The sequence below is a fragment of the Morus notabilis genome, unplaced genomic scaffold (assembly GCF_000414095.1).
Source record: "Morus notabilis unplaced genomic scaffold, ASM41409v2 Scaffold1289, whole genome shotgun sequence".
Classification (NCBI taxonomy): domain Eukaryota; kingdom Viridiplantae; phylum Streptophyta; class Magnoliopsida; order Rosales; family Moraceae; genus Morus; species Morus notabilis.
In genome coordinates this window covers 41,526-61,286 of record NW_010356868.1, presented here as the reverse complement: position 1 = coordinate 61,286, position 19,761 = coordinate 41,526, and the positions used below count along the sequence as shown (strand labels likewise).

At 31.9% G+C, this 19,761-nt stretch overlaps 2 protein-coding genes across 3 annotated transcripts; both read left to right on the top strand.

Annotated features, from left to right (window-relative positions):
• The first annotated feature begins 3,903 nt into the window (after positions 1-3,903).
• Positions 3,904-10,677, top strand: LOC21393735 (organic cation/carnitine transporter 7). The gene is given in 6 exon segments (XM_024162732.1): positions 3,904-4,044; positions 4,831-5,171; positions 6,514-6,688; positions 7,992-8,520; positions 8,654-8,856; positions 10,142-10,677. Coding segments are annotated over 5 exon segments (1,476 nt in total). The 5' UTR covers positions 3,904-4,044; positions 4,831-4,839; the 3' UTR covers positions 10,379-10,677.
• Positions 10,678-11,977: 1,300 nt separating this feature from the next.
• On the top strand, positions 11,978-14,579 carry LOC21410946. Of its 2 annotated transcripts, XM_024162750.1 has the most exons (4): positions 11,978-12,138; positions 12,446-13,075; positions 13,270-13,737; positions 14,285-14,579. In XM_024162750.1, the coding sequence occupies exons 2-3, from the start codon at positions 12,515-12,517 to the stop codon at positions 13,321-13,323; spliced, it is 615 nt and encodes a 204-aa protein (XP_024018518.1). In that variant the 5' UTR covers positions 11,978-12,138; positions 12,446-12,514; the 3' UTR covers positions 13,324-13,737; positions 14,285-14,579. The 2 variants fall into 2 exon arrangements, with proteins under 2 accessions (XP_024018518.1, XP_024018523.1); XM_024162755.1 differs by lacking the exon at positions 11,978-12,138 and having other exon boundaries at positions 12,264-13,075.
• Positions 14,580-19,761: the final 5,182 nt, after the last annotated feature.

Sequence of the window (19,761 nt, the reverse complement as noted above, 5' to 3'; positions counted from 1 at the left end):
TGGTCGGGTCATGTTTGAGTTCAAATTGTTTGGCAATTAGACACCATCAAAGGCATCAACAAATAGTACCATACAATTACAATAAATACAGATACGGCTTCTCCAAAAGTAACTCCACCAGCCAAACGACATCTGGTTTTCTTTTCTTCCATTTGTTTAATTACTTAATTAATTAAATTACTATTGAGTTTTCAGGCATTAGGCCAACTTAAAAGGTGAATAAAGATTAATAGGCCAAGAATTATATAGTGTTAATAAATAGGCCATTTGAATGTAGACAAGGATTTACCATGTTGTTAAATTACAAAGCTGCCCTACGTTGAAAAACCTTCCCTTCTTACTCTCTCTTTTATATGAGACATTAAGAGCCTATTTAGTTCACTGATTCAAGTTTTTAATTCAAATTAAGATGTGATTTTATGTGAGAATTTTTTATTATTATAAAAAAATTTAATGTGATTATTTTTTAGAGCTTTTTATTGTAGAAAAACTCAAATCGATAAAATAAACTGATAAAATTCAGATCAACGAATTAAATGAGCCTTAAACTTACCAAATGAGCTATTTACTGCTTAAAGCTTTTTAAAAGTAGTCCTATCTACTACAATTGCCTTTCATCGTCTTCACCAAAGTCCAGCACCAAGAAGGCCCAATACCTAATGGTCCACGATCCAACGTTTATCTATTACTTAACTTACCATCTTACTTTGTTTCCAGATATTTTTTAAATAAAACCATATATAATTTGAGATTTTAAAATTTTTCTCAGGTTTAGTCTCCTAAGTAGTTGGCTTGTAAGAAATTCCGTTCATTTCATGGACAAAGCGAGAGAGTTTGCACATTTTGAAGTTTGAGGGGAGAGTGTTATGTTTTCAAATTTGGGGATGGTGAAAAAGTAATATAAGCTTAGGGAAGTTTACAATTTTTGTCATGCAAGTAAAGCAGCCAAAATAGATTATTTCATATGTATTAATGTGAAAGATTCCATAAGTATCCTGCAGACCGCAGTTTCATGTGTTGTTGATGTTGTTAATAAAATGTTTTAAATTAATGACAATTGTTAAAATATAAATAAAAAATGCCAATCATGCTCATTTGATAGTTATTGTTAAAATATAAAATTATTTTTGCCCTACTTCCTAATAGTTTAAGGTTTTGGGATGGATTGGTAAACTAACACGGTATCAGAGTGGGATGTCATGAATTTAAACCCCCCGTACTTACACTATTTTATCCTCATTTAAATTGTCATCACGTGTTAGGTATTTAATATATTTCGAACTTAAATATTCACGTGTTAGGTTTTTCAATTAATTTATTCACACGATTGCTCATTGTCCCGTCCACACGTAAAAATAAGTATTAAAGTATAAAATTATTATTGGTCTACCTCCTAATAGTTTAGGCTTTTGAGGTGCATCGGTAAACTAACAAATATGAGGCATATCTTGTTATGTGCGCATGTGTATCTCTTCAAATCTCAACAACTAGTAAATTTGGATGCAATATGCAATACTTTATTAAATTTAAAGATTGTTTGCCAAAATTAAAATATTTGTGGTATCTTGTGATTTAAAAAGAAAAATTGGAAGGGAAGATGCCAAATACTTTAAATGAATTTATTTATAAGATGTTTGGTTCATGCGTTTAAATCTATAATTCTCTTATAAAAAATTTAAATAAAAAAAGTTTCCATCAATGAACTCTCTCACAAAATTCATAATCAAAGTCACTAATTTGAACTCATGAACTAAACGGACCTTTAAGCACTACAAAGTATTTAAGTATTTAAAATTGCATAAACTGCCACCGATATTAAACACAACTAATCCCCACCTTCTATTAGCAACGTCATAAGGTGCCCTTAGAGTATCTGCAATTCAATGCTATAATCAATGTGCTAATTATAAATTTAGTATTTGAGTGTAAAAAATACTCTTTAATGTAATGTTATTTGTTGTGTTAAATTTTTCATATGCTATATTTTGTGACAAATTTCCTACAAAATACATATGAGAAATTTGGCATTTGATTACAAGCAATGCTATAGGGCACCGGTGGTGCTAAGCACCACCATCTAATAGAAGGTGAGTCCCGCCTGTGAGTCCCCACCTTTTATTAGATGGTGGTGTTTAGCACCGGTAGTGTCCTTAAATATTTTTCTTTAATTGCTATTGATTGAAATATTTACTTTTTTCATGTAATTATTGCAACTTTGGTATTTTTTCATTATTTTAAAAATAAAAGTTTACTTAACTACTTTTAAAGCTTAATGATTATGAAAAAAAATAGATTTAACATTTTAAATAATATTATGAATTAAAAAATACTTAAGGGCACAATTGGTGCTAAGCACTACACTAATAGAAAGTGAGCTTCACATGTGGGCTTCACGCTACGGGACTCACATTCAATTAGTGGTGGTGCTAAGTACCGCCGGTGACTGATAACATGACTCTTATGCATTGGAACAAAAATAAAAATAACGTACCATATTACACTTTTTAATATTGAATATATAATTAACATTAGTATTTGCATTGAGGATAGTCTTAGCATCATCTCCCTCGATAATTGGAGACAAAAGTGCAAAATGTTTAACAATTTAGGGGATTACATGCAATTTCTTGAAAAGAATGGGAAAGAGAAAGCAAAAAAAAAAAAAAGCAAAAAGTAAAAAATTCAGGGGCTGTTCAGCTAGGGTGTTTTTGAGTGAAAAACTCAAAAAAAAGCAACTCGAGTTACAATTTTATTTGAGTTCATGTTCTTTTAAGTTTTAACTCGAGTTTAAACTCGAGTTTGGGACTAAAACTCGAGTTCAAATTTTCCCTTCAACTCGAGTTCAAAAACTCGAACTTAAATTAATGAACAATATTTTTTATATTCTTAAAAATGCTATAACTTTTTCGTTTTAATTCTGATTGAGATGATTTTTTTTCTATGCGTTGACAACGAAAAGACGAATAAAACCTGACCCATATACCTTATTAAAATTTTTCATTAGCATTGAGTTTTTATTAAAATACTATCTAAATACAAATTCAAGTTTTGACTCACTCAAACACAAACTCAAAAAGATTCTTATCTCAAACTATAACTCAAATGTAAACAACCAAACACAAATTCAGGTCCCGTTCATTTCGCTGATTCGAGTTTAGAATTCGAGTTTTGCTATAGTAAAAAGCTCTCACAAACAGTCACATCTAATTTTTTTGCTACAGTAAAAAGCTCTTACATAAAATCACATCTCAATTCGAATTAAAAACTCGAATCAGCGAACTAAACGGGCCCTCAAATTATAACTTCAACTCAAGTTATAACTCAAACTCAACTCCAAATCTACACTCAAGTTACCTAACTCAAACACATCAAAAGAATAAGCCCATGGCTTGTTCTTTTAGAGTTTAACTTGAGTATAATTCTTGAGTTGAATTTGAGTTATAACTTGAGTTAAACTTGTAACTTGAGTTTGTGTTTAATTGTGTATATTTGAGTTATAGTTTGAGATAAGAATCTTTTTGAGTTTGTGTTTGAGTGAGTCAAAACTTGAATTTGTATTTAGATAGTATTTTAATAAAAACTCAATGCTGATGAAAAATTTTAATAAGGTATATGGGTTGGGTTTTATTCGTCTTTTCGTTGTCAACGCATAGAAAAAAAATCATCTCAATCAGAATTAAAATGAAAAAATTATAGCATTTTTAAGAATAGAAAAAATACTGTTCATTAATTTGAGTTCAAGTTTCTGAACTCGAATTGAAGAAGAAATAAGTCAAATTTTAATTCTAAACTCGAGTTTAAATTCGAATTTAAACTTAAAAGAATATAAACTTAAATAAAATTATAACTCAAATTATATAACTCAAATAAGCCCTCGATTCACAAAAGATATATAGACAGAAGTTTGGTCGTCGGGTGAGAACTGAAGAAGAAAGCGGGAAAACACGAACGAGTTCCGTACGAAAAGACCAGAAGAACCGCCCAGCTCCGCAATATCAGGAAGACGACGACCTCCATCTCTTTCTTTCCCCCTCAAATCTCGAGGTTCCTTCTCTTTTGCAGTAATCTTTTTTTTTATTTAATTTTTTTCATTTCTGTTTCGGAAAACATAATATTTCCGGTCAAACTTATCATACTAAATATCGATCACTTTGATTTCCATGTATTACATTCGTCAGATGCTTAGGGTTTGTAAACTTTTTCCATTTCTTTAGAAGTTTTTGGATCTGCATCTGTTTTTTTTTTTTTTTTGTTGGTATTTTTATTGATCTCATTATGCAGTTCTTGAAAATCCTAATTATTTTTTGGATTGTTTGTTATTTTCAAGGTTACTTAGAAAATTATCAATGATGAGAAGGAAAAAAAAGGTTACTTAGATGATCATAGATCGCTCCCATTTGTTTCCAGAACATCATGATGAAAAAGTCAAAATGCTGATTGTTGCTCTTTCCTATTGCTTGATTGTATATTTGTTTCTATTAGATTCGAAAATTTAATCGTTCATGAGATTATTAATGTGATTATTTCAACTATTTTCGGTATATATTCGATGTGAGTGAAAATTGTTACAATTTTTGGATTGGATAAGAAATCCTAAATGTTCTTGGTGCTGTTGTAATTATCAGTATTTGTGTTTGGCTAACCATTTTTTTTCCTTTTTCGATTTTTTGATGCTTCTCAAAAATTGTTAGTTCAGTAGATATAAAACTGCTCTGTGATTTAAACTCCACGATTTTTTGGCTGCCTTTCATTCTCAAGGTTAGATGAGTTCGTTTCATTTGTTTCGGGAAGATATTTGAAAGCCAAAATGCTGAATGTTGCTCTTCTCAGGCTTGATAGATGCCACAGGAAGATGGCAGCAAAACATACACTGTGGACGAGGCTCTTGTGGTCTTGGGGTTTGGACATTTCCATGTTCTCGTGCTTTCTTATGCAGGAATGGCTTGGATTTCTGAAGCCATGGAGATGATGCTGCTTTCTTTTGTTGGGCCGGCTCTTCAATCCGCTTGGGGTATCTCTTCTCATCAGCAGAGCCTCATTACTAGTGTTGTCTTTGCGGGCATGCTCATTGGTGCCTATTCATGGGGCATTGTTTCAGATAAACATGGTCGGAGGTTGGTCTTCCTATTTTTGCCCTTTTGTTTTACTGTAATACAAATTTTCATAATGTTGTATGGATTCCAATCTTGTATACCTGAATTCTTTGGGATTTAGCGTAATTAGATGTTAAATTCTCAATGTACTTGATTTTGTAGAAATTTCCGTCATTCTGCTTAGAATATATTTATTCATGCCATTTACAATTAAATATTTCCTACACTGGTATTTTTTAAATATGTGATGGCAAGATGCCTATTAAGTTGAAAGGAAAGTTATATAGGACTGTAATCCGCCCAGCTATGTTATATGGTAGTGAATGTTGGGCCATTAAGAGACAACATATATCTAAGATGAGTGTGGCAGAAATGCGTATGTTAAGATGGATGAGTGGCCATACGAGAATGGATCGCATAAGGAATGAAGTTATTCGTAGTAAAGTAGGTGTAACACCAATAGAAGATAAGGTGCGCGCAGGCCGCTTGAGGTAGTTCGGGCATGTCCAACGTAGACCGCTAGAAGCACCAGTTCGTGCTTGGGAGGACATTCTTATACTTAATACTAGGAGAGAGAGGGGTAGATCAAGAATTACGTGGACCGAAGTCGTTAGGAAAGATATTCTAGATTTAGGCCTTCAGGAAAGTATAATTTCAAACAGAACCGTGTGGAAAAGTGAAATCCATATAGCCGATCCTAATTAAGTTGGGATTAAGGCTTGTTGTTGTTGTAACATTTAGTTGCTTATAGTATGCTGAAATCTGAGGTACATTATGTGCTCTTATAGATTTGGACATTAAACAAAGCTTTATCCTTCTAACACTTAGGAGGAAGAGGAGTTTGAATTTGAACTATTAGGATGTCTTACTCTTATCTACTGAAAATATTTTCTTTAATGAGGGTCGTTTTTTTTTATTTTATTTTTATTTTTACATAGGTCTAACATTTGGCATTGGACCTTTAAGGACATTATATACTCACTTCTCTTCCTAATTATTCAAAATTTTCTTGCATTTGTTGGTGCTGAACTTTCTGCAACCTTCCTTTTCTGTGCATATTAGAAGAGGAAATGCCTCAAGAATGAAAGCCCTTGGCTCACTGCTTTCCATTACTGGGAATGGCCTAACTTGAGGTACTTAAGTTAATCATCTTCAAGATCAATGAGATCAATGAGCCGAGTACCGCAGTTTCGAATCATGACTTTTGTTAGTTCCACCTTAGGACTTGTTACACAAAACTCATTCAAATGCTCTTTCATAGAGAGTACACGAACTTGATTTCATAGTCACGGGTCGGAACTATTTGATGCTTTGCCCTTTTATTGTCTCTACCATCTGGTTGTCACTTTTGCTTCTGCTACACATATGTCCACTACAATCAAATATTAGTTACTCCCTTGTGTTTGTCGTTCTTATAGAGCTTTGTCCAATTCTTGATACCCTCTTTTATGTGTCTTCATGATTCCTATTCCTCTTTGACTTTAATTTACGTTTTTTTTTAATTCCTTATTCCTGCTCCAAACAGAGGTACTTGGATGGTTATTTTTTCAGCTTTTTGGACTATTGGAACAGTTGTTGAGGCTTCACTTGCATGGGTATGCTGCTAATTACCTTATTGTTCTTAATGCAGTTTATGCCAACAATTTTACTAAATTCTCGTGTCCGAAGTTTTTCCTTTATTCTTAAATACATATTAATTTATTATCCGAGAAGTAAAGGACTTTAGCTTTGTCTTATATACAAATTTATATTTGGAATGTAACTAGTGGAACCTTAGAGTCGTCTGGAAGCATGCACACAATTATATGAATTGAGTATTGCTTTTTTTATTTTATTTTTTTATTTTTGATAAGAAACAAGAGTATTGCTGTTTTTATTAGATAACAATCAAATGTTAGTCCGCCTGGCCCGAGCTTAATCTATTATGGAGAATTTTAAAACCTAATAGTATGCGTGCACAATGTTTTTCTATCTATAAGAATATGAATGTTGAAACAAAAGGGAAAAAAATAAATATAAATTGCATGTAATAGTTATCCACCCTTGATTCGCATTACTATGTTCATTGGTCCCATTTTTTTTAGGATCCGTTTAGAAGGTATACTCAAATCATAATTCTTGATTCTGACGTTTGAATTCAAATTTTTTGTGAGAGGAAAATATGTAGCAGAATCAATGATTTGAGTTTGGGTATATGAAACAACCGGACCCGTAGTGTTTTAAATTAGAGCTTGGGTAGAAGTCTGAAACTATTAGCCATGAGTAAGAGCTGTTCATGGGAGTTTCTGTGGATATTGATTGCTTCCATGCCCAAAATAAGCTCATATAATTTGCTTCTTCACCTTTTTTAGTTCATCAATACTGAGTAAGATGTATTATCTCTTTCTCTCTCTCTCTCTGTCTCTCTAGAAATCACTGTGATGAAAATGGACAATGTGACTAGACTCACCTTTTGGCCGTTCAACTTCCATCAGTTCTCTCTCTCTCTCTCTTTCTCACCCTGCTCTTTCTCTAGAAATCACCGTGATGAAAATGGACAATGTGACTAGGCTCACCTTTTGGCCATTCAACTTCCATCAGTGCCACAATATAAGCTACCAATCAAGTTTCATGGTTTTGCTCATCAGGAAAAATAAAAATAAAAATCTACTGCCGTTGACTTGTTAAATGCTATGTGCGTGAGAAAAAGGACCTTTGTGTGAATTACTTTGAATAATTGGTGTAATGTTAATAATTTCGTAATAAGATTGCCAGCAGTAAACATTAGTGAATTGCAAATAGAGTATTCTACACTTCACAAGTATGTTAATCTGTGAGAGTTTAGGGTGTTACTTTCGATATTTGACGAGAAATATACTGGGTAGGTATCCTAATCTCTAAATGTGATATCCTATGCAGTGTATTATGCCAACACTGGGATGGAGATGGTTACTTGCACTGTCTTCTATCCCTTCATCCCTTCTCCTTGTGTTCTACTGGGTAGCACCCGAGTCCCCGCGATTTCTATGCTCGAAAGGGAGAACAACTGAAGCACTCAGTATTTTGGAGAAAATAGCGAGACTGAACGGAACAAAACTCCCTCCCGGTACTCTTATTTCTGATCACCAAATTGAGTTACATGAAAATAATCCTGCATCAGAAGATGCACGTTTCCTCTCACCTAGAGTAAACGAAGATGAAACCTCTAAGGAAAAGAATTCTAACGTGGGGGGTCTCTCATCCCTATTAGTGCTTCTTTCCCCAAAATTACTCAGATCTACCTTGCTTCTGTGGTTTGTATTTTTTGGGAATGCTTTTTCTTATTACGGCCTCGTGCTGCTGACCTCTCAGTTGAACAATGGCCATAGTAAATGTATACCAAAGGAATTGCAGGCAGAAAAATCACAGGATATCAGCTATAGAGATATTTTTATCACTAGTTTTGCAGGTAACACCCGACTTAATTTCCTTTTTCTTTTTCTTTTTTTTGTGTGTGTAATGATCATCGATAAATTATGCTTAAAAATGTTTATCAACTGCTAAAACACTGGTGGGTGACATTTACTTTTGACTTGATGAAGAATTACCCGGGCTCCTTATAGCTGCCTTCACAGTAGATAAACTGGGTCGCAAGCGTTCCATGTCAACCATGTTCTTTGTGTGTTGCATATGTCTTTTCCCATTAGTCGTCCATCAGACTCAGAACTTAACGACTGGCCTTCTGTTTGGAGCTCGCACGTGCATCACAGCAACCTTTACAATCGTCTATATATATGCTCCAGAGGTAACATGAATTTATATATCATTTTCAGAATCAATGGATATAAAAATGTCTTCTCACTCTCTTATAAAGATGAAAATATGGAAACTCAATCACTCCTTCGTTTCCTTTGGACGGGTCATTCTTGAACTTTGATCTCTAGAGTTGAAGCTCTTCTGAATAGAATATGAGTTTTGCTTGTGTTTCTAAATAGAATTTGAAATCTATAGACTCTATTAAAACTCCAATCCAATAGGTGAAGACATTGCTTGGTTGGCATAGCTTCAGTTTTACTATGGTCGGTAGGATAGAAAAGAGGAAGTGCAGGGAGGGCTTGTTGGAAGAGAATGATAGGGTTGCTTGTTTGGTAAGAAGGAAAGAAGAAGGGCAGAAATTTTTATTGATCCCATCAATTTTAATTCTTCCAATTTTGGATGAATTTTTAATGGAAACATTTTAACCAAATAATGATGGCATTTCTTTTTTGTTCTTATAATTACAACAAAATTATATTAAGTTGGTGAACATAATAGGGTGGGAGGACATTCTGAGTTGAAGAGGGACAGTGTTGTTGTTATGTAATCTTGTTTTTTTTTTTTTTTTTTTTTCCTTTTGGTTTTCTTTTTGCCTTTTGGATGGATCTCTCGTCCATCTTTAATCTTTCTACACTCTTTGTTCTGCGTTTGTTTTTTAATAAATTTTTCGTTTGTTTTTTATTAACAAAAAAAATAGTAATTACACAAGTATCTTATTTTTCTTGTTTTGTATTCGGTCATTAAGTTTCCTCATATTTGTTTTGTGTTTTTATTTCCTTCCTTGCCCTCTTAGCTTTATATTTGATTCACATCAATATAAAGTGTTTCTTCTTATAAAAGAAAGAAATCTCTTATATTCTTTACTTCCCATGTATCAAGCGTCCTAAGGGAAAACTAATATCCTTTCTGCGTCTTATATAATTTTGCTCCATTTGTTTTACTCTCCCTCCCACCAAATTATTTGTGTTTGTAATCACATTTTTTAAAGTGCTTAATTTGAAAACACTAATAAACAATAAAATTGTTAGAACTGTTTATAAAACCTTGTTGAAACTCCAGAACAAATTTCAGTCTTCTATGAAGCGCTTTCTTGAGAAGTCGTCTGTTGTGACTTTGATTGGTAGTTCTTATGAAAGAGCGTTCAAACGCTCCAAAAGGCAGCCTACATGAAGCATTGTCAAACAAGTCTAGATTTAATGTTTCATTTTGTTTCATCCTTGTCATTTAATCTGATAGAAGTACTAATCTGTATACCATGATAATTTGGATTGTAGATATATCCAACCTCAGTCCGAACATCCGGTGTTGGACTTGCGAGCTCTGTCGGAAGAATTGGTGGAATGACATGTCCTCTTGTGGCAATCGGATTAATACACGGATGCCATCAAACCGCGGCCGTTATTCTTTTTGAGATTGTAGTTTTCCTTTCAGGAATCTGCGTACTCCTCTTCCCACTTGAAACCAAGGGTCGTGAATTGACTGATCATGTACTACTACCTCAAAATAACTAAAACCAACAGTAATAGTGGACCAAAAGTGACTCAGATTTTTGTGCAATGACACGTTTTGCAGAAAAATGAAAGAGAACATAATTCTGTTGCTTACGAAATTCTTGCTCTGCAAAGTGAAAGCACTAAATTGTAACTTCTATGCACTCAGATTTTCTTAGACGTAAAAGCTGGAGGAGATCTTGGAATTAGAGTACTCTCCAATTGGAGAAACTCATCGAAAGTACTTTTTAAAGACCAGCATATATCTTGAGCTAGAATTATTATTCACATTTTTAATGAATAATCAGATACTTGAATAGGCAAAGTATCTTATAGCTATTGGTCCTTTTTGTGTGTGTGTGTGTGTGTGTGTGTGTGGCTGAAGTTGTAGATTGTAGCAGTTGGTCTTGGATACTACCAATACCAAATCCAACCAGAATAGAGAATGAAATTAATCGACATATAAAAAGGTATTTATGCTCAAAAACCTTAGATAGATTCCTAAAAAAGTTACCTTATATAGAATTTAAGGAAAATTCTACAGCACGATATGAAATGCAGACTAGTATTCAAAAAAAAAAAAAACAAGGAAAGAAAGAAATGTAGACTAGTGGGTGACAGAACAACGATTTAAGATGGTACTGCCCAAAAAAACAAATAAATACAACTAGACTTGATTGCACTCTTCTTTTCAAGCTCGATAATTATAATGCTCCTCTCATATTTTATGAAATTGGTAAATAGTACTATTAGTCCTTAAATTTTGAGCATAATAACACTTTAATCCTTAGACTTTTAATTTTAAAATTTTTGTTTTTTGAAACAGTTTTGATCCTAACATTTAAATTGATAAATGATTTCTAAAATTTAACGTATCTATATTATATAATATCTGAAAATTATACATACATAGTTGCATTAAATTTGTGCTTTTTAACAATAGTGAAGAGAGCAGTTTGTACAAAATACAACTATTTTTGGTAAATTTTAAGTTATCACGTGTTGAAAACATGATTGCCGCATTAAATTTTAGAATTTGTTTGTCAATTTTAAGATGGGACCAAAATATGCCTTCAGAAAATGTTTTACTAATTAAAAGTTTAAAACCAAGTTGTTAACAACCCTTCTAGGCAACGATTGTACGCCGATTTTCTTTTCTTTTTTTTTTTTCTTCTTTTTCCTTTGTTAAACAACCTATTTTTATGCTCTAAGCACTTCATCACATCTAAGTAATTAATTAATGTTCCGTGTCACGAGTTAAGGCCCCGCTTATTTTACCGATTCGAGTTTAAAATTTGAGTTTTATCACAGTAAAAAACTCTTAAAATAGTCACATTTAATTTTTTTATTACATTCAAAAGTTTTCATATAAAATTACATCTCAACTCGAATGAGCAAGCTAAACAAATTGAGTTTTCTAATTATTAAAACGACAACATTAAAGCTTCCACCAGAAAAACGACAACATTAAAGTGTGACATTGGGAAGACAAGGGCGTTATTCGTGGGTAGTAATGTAATTTCACATCTTCCATAGCCGTCGGCCCTTATTTATGTCAATCTCCTCAGTTTTCTCTTTCTCCTATTTGAACCCTAAAATCACTCTGCCGTCCATCTCAAGAACACTAATTGTTTGATTGGGTCTTCTCTCAACTCTGGAGGCTAAATCCTTGGGCGATGGGGAAGACGAAGACAAAGACAAATGGCTTGCTATAGCCTTTGGTGGTCTATGACAGCAATAGCGTCAATATTCACTTGTCTTCAAATTCAACTACAAATGAGGTATTATAATTTTTTATGTATATATTTATTACTTTGAGTTATTGACTATTTTATTTGTGCGAATTTACCATATTTAGGGCTGAGTGAGTGGAAATATATTGGGAGAAATTAGAGAAAGAAAAAAAGCTAAGAAACTATTATTTATATATATTTTTAATATTTTCTGTTTAAATATTTTTGTTTTATTATTGCATGCTAGAATCATCTGCATACTTAGTGTGGACTTTAGATATACACCGAGTAGAATAAGCTGTCCTCGAGTAGTAGGAATTTTTACATTTGATATTCGATTTTTACATGAGGAAAGGATACGATCATTGTATGCAAGCCATGAGGAGATGATACGATCATTGCATACAAACATGAGGAGTCAATAATGGTCAGCGTTCGGTTAGCTGTTGCCGGTGAAAATGAGGCGATTATGGCGAAGATCGATCTAGTTATGACTAGAATGGATACTTTATTTAACATCCTTGATTTCCGTGCTAACAATGCTGGTAGTGGTGGTGCCTATTGTGAACAACCACCCTTACAAGGCGAACAGATCGGAGATAATAGTGGTGACGTCGCCAACCAACAACCCACGCTAGGAGAAGACTGTTCTTATGTGACTCCACCTACACCTATTCATAAAGGAGTGAGCTATGTGAAAAATGGTGACGAGTTTGAGAATCATGGTCGACAATTGAGGCGGAAAAAACGGTCTCAAGCCTTGCTTTCACCTTATTTAGAGTGGCCAAAGAGGGCTCGATTCACGAGGTCAAAACGACATACTTTTGAACCCTTTAGGCAGCCTTACGAAAAGGACAAACAAGCCTTTTGGAAATGGTTCAATAGTGATACCAAAAACAGGTCCACCATCCGATGCGGCCTCGCTATGCAAAATCGACATTTTTTTGAGATTATGTTGCACAATAGTGCTTTCTTAAATAGCGAGGTAAGTTACTATTCTATTTTAATAATCAAATATGTTTCTTCTTTTTAAATTATTAATTATATTTGTTGATTTAGTAATCAATTGAATTTTGCAGCATGTGGATGAGATTTTGTATTTGCTCAGAAAACAGATTGATAAGTTTCCAGATATTTTTCCTAAAGATATTTGCATTCTCAGCGATTGTTTTTTTGCAGACCTTGTGTGCATTATACGAGGATACTGTGAAAGACTTTAACGTTACTGACTAGGAGAAAGACTTTAACATTACTGACGAGATGAAAGACTATTACAAAGGGGTTAGGCCAAGTAAGGGAAGAGATTGGGCGGGAGTTAGTCGTTTCTATGTGCCATGTGACTGTTTCAACCGCCATTGGATATTACTTGTTGATGTTTTAACTTGGATCATAACAGTTTATGACTCGGTTCCTACTTGTCTTTCACTCACGGATTTGAACGCTGTTGTGAAACCATATCTTGAGTACTTGCCCTTTTTGCTTAAGAAGTCAGAGAAATTTGCAAGCTACGAGGAGAAATTCAAGCGTTCGATGATATTAGTGCAACTAGCAGAAAATACTGTCCCTATCAAGCGTTCGGTGGTCTATTGCAGCAATAGCGTCAATATTGTCAATATTGACTTGTCTTCAAATTCAACTACAAATGAGGTATTATAATTTTTTATGTATATATTCATTACTTTGAGTTATTGACTATTTTATTTGTGCGAATTTACCATATTTATGGCTGAGTGAGTGGAAATATATTGGGAGAAATTAGAGAAAGAAAAAAAGCTAAGAAACTATTATAATTTTTTTTTAAATATTTTCTGTTTAAATATTTTTGTTTTATTATTGCATGCTAGAATCATCTGCTTAGATATACACTGAGTAGAATAAGCTGTCCTCGAGTAGTAGGAATTTTTACATTTGATAATCGATTTTCCCATCAGATTTGACCACCGATTAGTCTTTTTTTTACATTTGAGTGTATTTTAAATGTACTATAGTGATGAACTATGGACACCGGATTATTGTAGCAAACTAGCGTTTGAGTGATTGATATGTAATTTATTGTCTTTGACTTGTTCTCATGATATATCTCGTTTGTATACATGATCTTTTTGCAAGGTTGAACAATAAAATACTCATGCCTCATGTATTATTAATGATAAATGAGTGGAACTGTGATGGATGAGATAATTTGTATCTACAGATGAACCTGTAAAGCAACAAGATGCGAGGAGAATAAGCAGATTATGCAAACGACAAACGGGACAGAAGGACAAGTCTAATTAAATTATCTGTGACAAACGGCATCGTTTTAGGGATCACATTGCGAATAAAATGTGAGTAGAATACTAGGAAAGCTATGGGAGACAAGTTTGAAAGTATTTAACAGCGATGGGATTCTACCTCTGTTACTCCATAATTCATGTATTCATTTCCGTTTAGTTTGTTGATTTGAGTTTTTAATTTGAGTTGAAATGTGATTTTATGTGAGTTTTTTATTGTAGTAAAAAAGTTAGATATGACCGTTTCTGAGAGCTTTTTACTATAGCAAAACTCGAATTCTAAACTCGAATCGGTGAAATGAACGGGGTCATTATAGTCGCAAAAAAAATTTTGACGCTCGTAACGTTCGTTTGTGTCATGTGAACTAATTTCTCTTTTCAACTTGAATGCCTTTTATTTTCCTTATTTTTGGCTAATGCACATTTTTTTCCATTTATTTCTCATTGAACTTATAATTTTTTGCATTAAATTTTGGTTCTCATATTTCATTTTTTTACTTATATAACGAATTATATTTACACGTAACATAATTTACATGGGTAAAAGATGGTTCTTATTTTGGTCATGATTTAAAATCAAAAAATAAGATAACTAAATACTAGTTCAAATTACATTTCAGGTTAGAATTAGAATCATGTATGCACACATTCAAATAAATGTTCTAATTATCATGAATCATGATTTAAATAATGAATCATGATTCAAATCATGAATCATGATTCAAATTATGAATCGTGATTCTGAATCAAAAAACTCAAATCACTCTGATTCTAATCATTATATCAAACGGACCCTAATATTGTTGATGTAGAACACACAATCTAGTACAGACACGGCAAGTTTCAAAAAGTACTTATTAGATATTTACAAAAAAAACTCATTGGACTGCTTAACGGGGATGAGAAAGTAGGCAAATAGAGACGGAATATGTAAGAATTCGTTAGTCTTGTTTTGCTTAGTTTATCTACTTCTTTAGCTTTGTTATTATTTATACATTTCTAAAGCTTTGAAATAGTTTAGCACTTTCAAGATTATTGACTTCAATGATTAGCAATTAGCATAGTAGAGTATGTAAATTTATGTTAATAGGTCAAACTATTAAGAAAATCTATTAACTTCTTTGATTAGTAGATCAATTATCGTATTTGTATTTTCTCAGATTCATGGTATTATATTAATACATGTATAATGAATCATTACAGTTATCGAGCGCATAATAGCCTTAATGCTTCAATATAATCAAGATAAAATTGTTAAGGAGTTTCACAAGATACTTATCTTATATTATGCTTAAATATTATAGGCTTCGAATATTTACGAATAACAGGGTATATAATCCATTGTCCGTTTCTAGTGATTATGAAATGAGCAATCCACAAATTGTAATTATACCAACATGTGTAAGCAATTAAAACCACGTTGGATTTGCTTAAGCCCAATATACATATATATATATATATTATTATTTTAAACCCACAAATGGATCAGAAATGCTCTCACCAAGTTTAGAGGTATGACAATTTATTGTTCTTTTTCACCACAACCTTTCAAACCATTCCCTTTTATTTTCTTCCTAAACCAAAGATGTCTTTCTCATGCAATCCTCCAGGCGACTTGTCTCAACATTATGGGTAAATTTTGAGGAAATTCCACAAGGCAGAATAATTAGATTAGTTACCGTCACAAAAATTAATAATTACTAACCTATAAAATAATATGAGAAAATTTAATGTTTCAAATGAGCCTAAAATCAAATAGGATATTGTCTAAGACAAATTACGAAACTTATAATTGACAGTCAAGTGTCAAACTATAATAGGATACAGTATCGACTGAATATATAGTGGAATATAATTTAGGATAATTCTTGCACGGAATCCAATTAAGTCCAAATCTCACCTACAACATCGAGCTAGTTTATTGCCTGAATTATTTTGTGTTTATACTATGTTTGTCAATGTGATTTATTTTTATACTGCTATATAATTTGCTATAAGTGTGATTTATGACATCACACGAACATGGTCACGTAGTAAACAGATGGTAATAAAATTCAATTAAGTGTCGTATCAACCTTCACTGAGTGAGAATTTTATGAAATGATATTTTTAAGACGTTCGGTATAGTTGGAAGTTCGATTCCCTAATTTCCAATTTGATTATTATATAGCATTGTGAGATTACAATTTGTATTTACCGAGTTTTAGCTCACTATATGTGTGTAGGTATGGATGAGAAGCTTGCTACCTTAGGCATCTTGACGGGCGGTACCACCCCATGGATTCTTGGAGTGGAGCAATCGCATTAGGGTTATCTTTAACGTTTGCCACATTAAGCCTTATATGCGGGTTTAGCTAGTTGAATCTACGATTTAGATAGCTGCATTGGCATGGGTGAGAGATAGACAACTCCACGCGATCACCGTATGGAAGACTTTCCGTAGCCGACTTCATGACCACTTTGGTCTGCGGTCTTATGAGCTAACATGACGAGTTCAGGGATCTTTTAACAATGTAAATGTTACGTTCAATAAATGTTATGTTGCACATGATTGTTATATAGTTTACAAAGATATTTGCATCATTGTTTTAGTCAAAATTGAGTATTGATTGGCTAGAATATCAATTTATGTGGTAATGATGCAAACCTCTCGCCTAATTGATATGTAAGAATCTTCATTTTTTCTTGCATTTGAGAATACTAATTTTGATTTTAGAAGTTTTTATTTTTTATATACTCGACAAAGTTGTTTTTAAAATTAAACATACAATTTTTTTTATGTAAGGCAAAAAGGTTTTTTTTACATAGTTAATTTCTACTAAAATTGACACTAGAAGTAAGTTTTGTGATTCGAATAGATGCATGAGTGGATTTTGTCTAATTAAAAAAGAAAGTAACACGTGAGATAGTTCGAGTGCTTTTGAAAACTCATAGTCTCATACAGTAACTTTTAGCATTTTGATTAATTATCATCCTTTACTAATTTAAGGGCTTATTACAATGACACTCATTGTGTTTTATTAAATTACAGTGACACCTATTTGATCAAATTTAATAAGCAACACCCTTTATCTGGAACTTTGTTAAATTTAGTAAAAAATGTCAAAACTACCCTGTGTTAAATTTGCTTTCTTTCTTTTTTATTTGATTTTTTTAATAAAAAATTGTGTTAGGATGTGTTGTAATACTTTTTTAAAGAGTTAAAGTAAAAGTATGTTAAAAAAAGTTAACGCGTTTAATTTTTTTGTATTATATTTTTTGTCATTCACGCTTTAAGTTTAATTTAAACCATTTTTGTTTTTTTACTAGGATAAAATTGTCCAATTTAATTTATTCTTTCAATTAAATTAATTTTCATTATAATATAGTTGGTCCTAGTGGTGCACCAAATATTGAATGGTTTTTAATTTAATACGCTAGTTTAGTAGATGAAGAACATTACTAACAAAGGATTTTTAGGAAAAAAAATCAAAAAAATATTTGTTTTTATATAGTGAAAATTATAGTTATAAATGTGTAAAAATTAACTAAACTCATTTTTTGATGCTAAATAAGGGTATAAATGTCTTTTCCAATATTATGTACAACCTAAAAACATTTTCCGGTAAATAGAGGGGCATTTTTTGCATTTTTCAAAAATTTAACAGTCAAGATTGACGGTCAACTCACTGCCAACTAACGGAGGGGTGTTCGTGTAATTTTTATAAAAAGTCGACGGGTGTTGACGTGATTAATTTCGGTTAAAGACACATTTGTTATTTTGACAAAACACAAAGAGTATAGTGTAAGAAGCCTATAATTTAATATACACTTTAAAATCTGTATCTAATTAATGAACAAAATAATTAGTAATTTTTTTACGAGTAACCTAAAATACAGGATTTTCTAAAAAAAAAAAAAGAAGCTAAAAATATGATGTAGCGATGTAAATTTCTCAATGATGAAGTATGGGAATTTTAAAAAGAAGAAGAAGAAACATTCGACAGCAAAACAAGAAAGAGTTTAACATTGTTGGTCACTTCACTGTGCAGTGTGTATGCCATACTTTTTAATTAATTAATTTATGCATTTATTCGTAAGATATTCTCCGATACGTTAACATATCAATAGTTTAAGTTTTTTATTTATTAAATTTGTATAAAATCACGTAAAAGTTAAAAAATACGCAGATTCAACGGTTAAAAACCTGACATACCGATATGCCAAGCGTATTGGAGAATCTCTTTTATTCTTAATTTACTTCTTTTTTTGGTCATGCATTAATCACTTGTTTATGAACTCCTCAAAAACATGTTAATTACTCAGACACCCCTTATATTTTGACAAAAATTACAGTGACGCCTTTGACTTTTAAAAGAAAACTATACACCCGTTAAACTAGGACCCGTTCACTTCGCTGATTTGAGTTTGTAATTCGAGTTGAGATGTGATTTTGTGTGAGAGCTTTTTACTGTAGCAAAAAAGTTAGATGTGACTGTTTCTGAGAGCTTTTTACTGTAGCAAAACTCGAATTCTAAACTCGAATTGACGAAATGAACGGGGCCTAAGAGTTGACTGTTAATGTTTCCCGTTTATTTAAAAAAAAAGCCAGAAATGTCGTTTCATGTACCAAAAAAACATTTCTAAACTATATATAATGTTGAAAATGTCAATTTTATCCTTATTTAACACAAAATAATGGATTTGCTTGATTTTTACACAATTTAACGTTAAATTAATCTATGGTATATTTTTTTAACCGAGAAAAAATGTTTTTCTTTTCTTGTTCCCTTGTTCTTCAAAAAGTATTTTTTTTCATTTTTTCAAAATAGCAATTTTGAAGAATTTACACCTATAATATTTAAAAATAATATAGATTTTTTTTACTACATTGAAACAATAAGTCATTAAAATACACAATTAAAATAAAAGAAAAAGAAAATTACAATCCAAAAAGGGTAGTTTTGTGACAACCCTAACTTTTAATCACCATCCTATGTTCGTACTTAACATTACCTAACTTCTACTATTTTTTAATTATAACCTCCTAAAAATTCAAGCTAATTTTTTTTTTCTGATAAATTTCTCAGTCATGACAAGTTTTGACATTTCTCACAATAATTTAACAAAATTTAGAACAAAAGGTGTTGATGTTATTAGTTTCGCTCAATAGTGTCACTATAATTTTGACAAAACAAATGGGATGTCAATGTAAATAACCCATCAAAAACCAATACTTATATCACTTCGTTTCTTTTTTAACATTTTATATATGACTTTTCTTTTTTATAACATTTCATCCTTAAGTAATCTCATCAATTTGTACTTTCAACAAATTAAAATTCTCCACTTTTAACTCATATTTACAGAACATCTTTTAAAGTAGTAATAATAATAATAATAATAATAATAATAATAA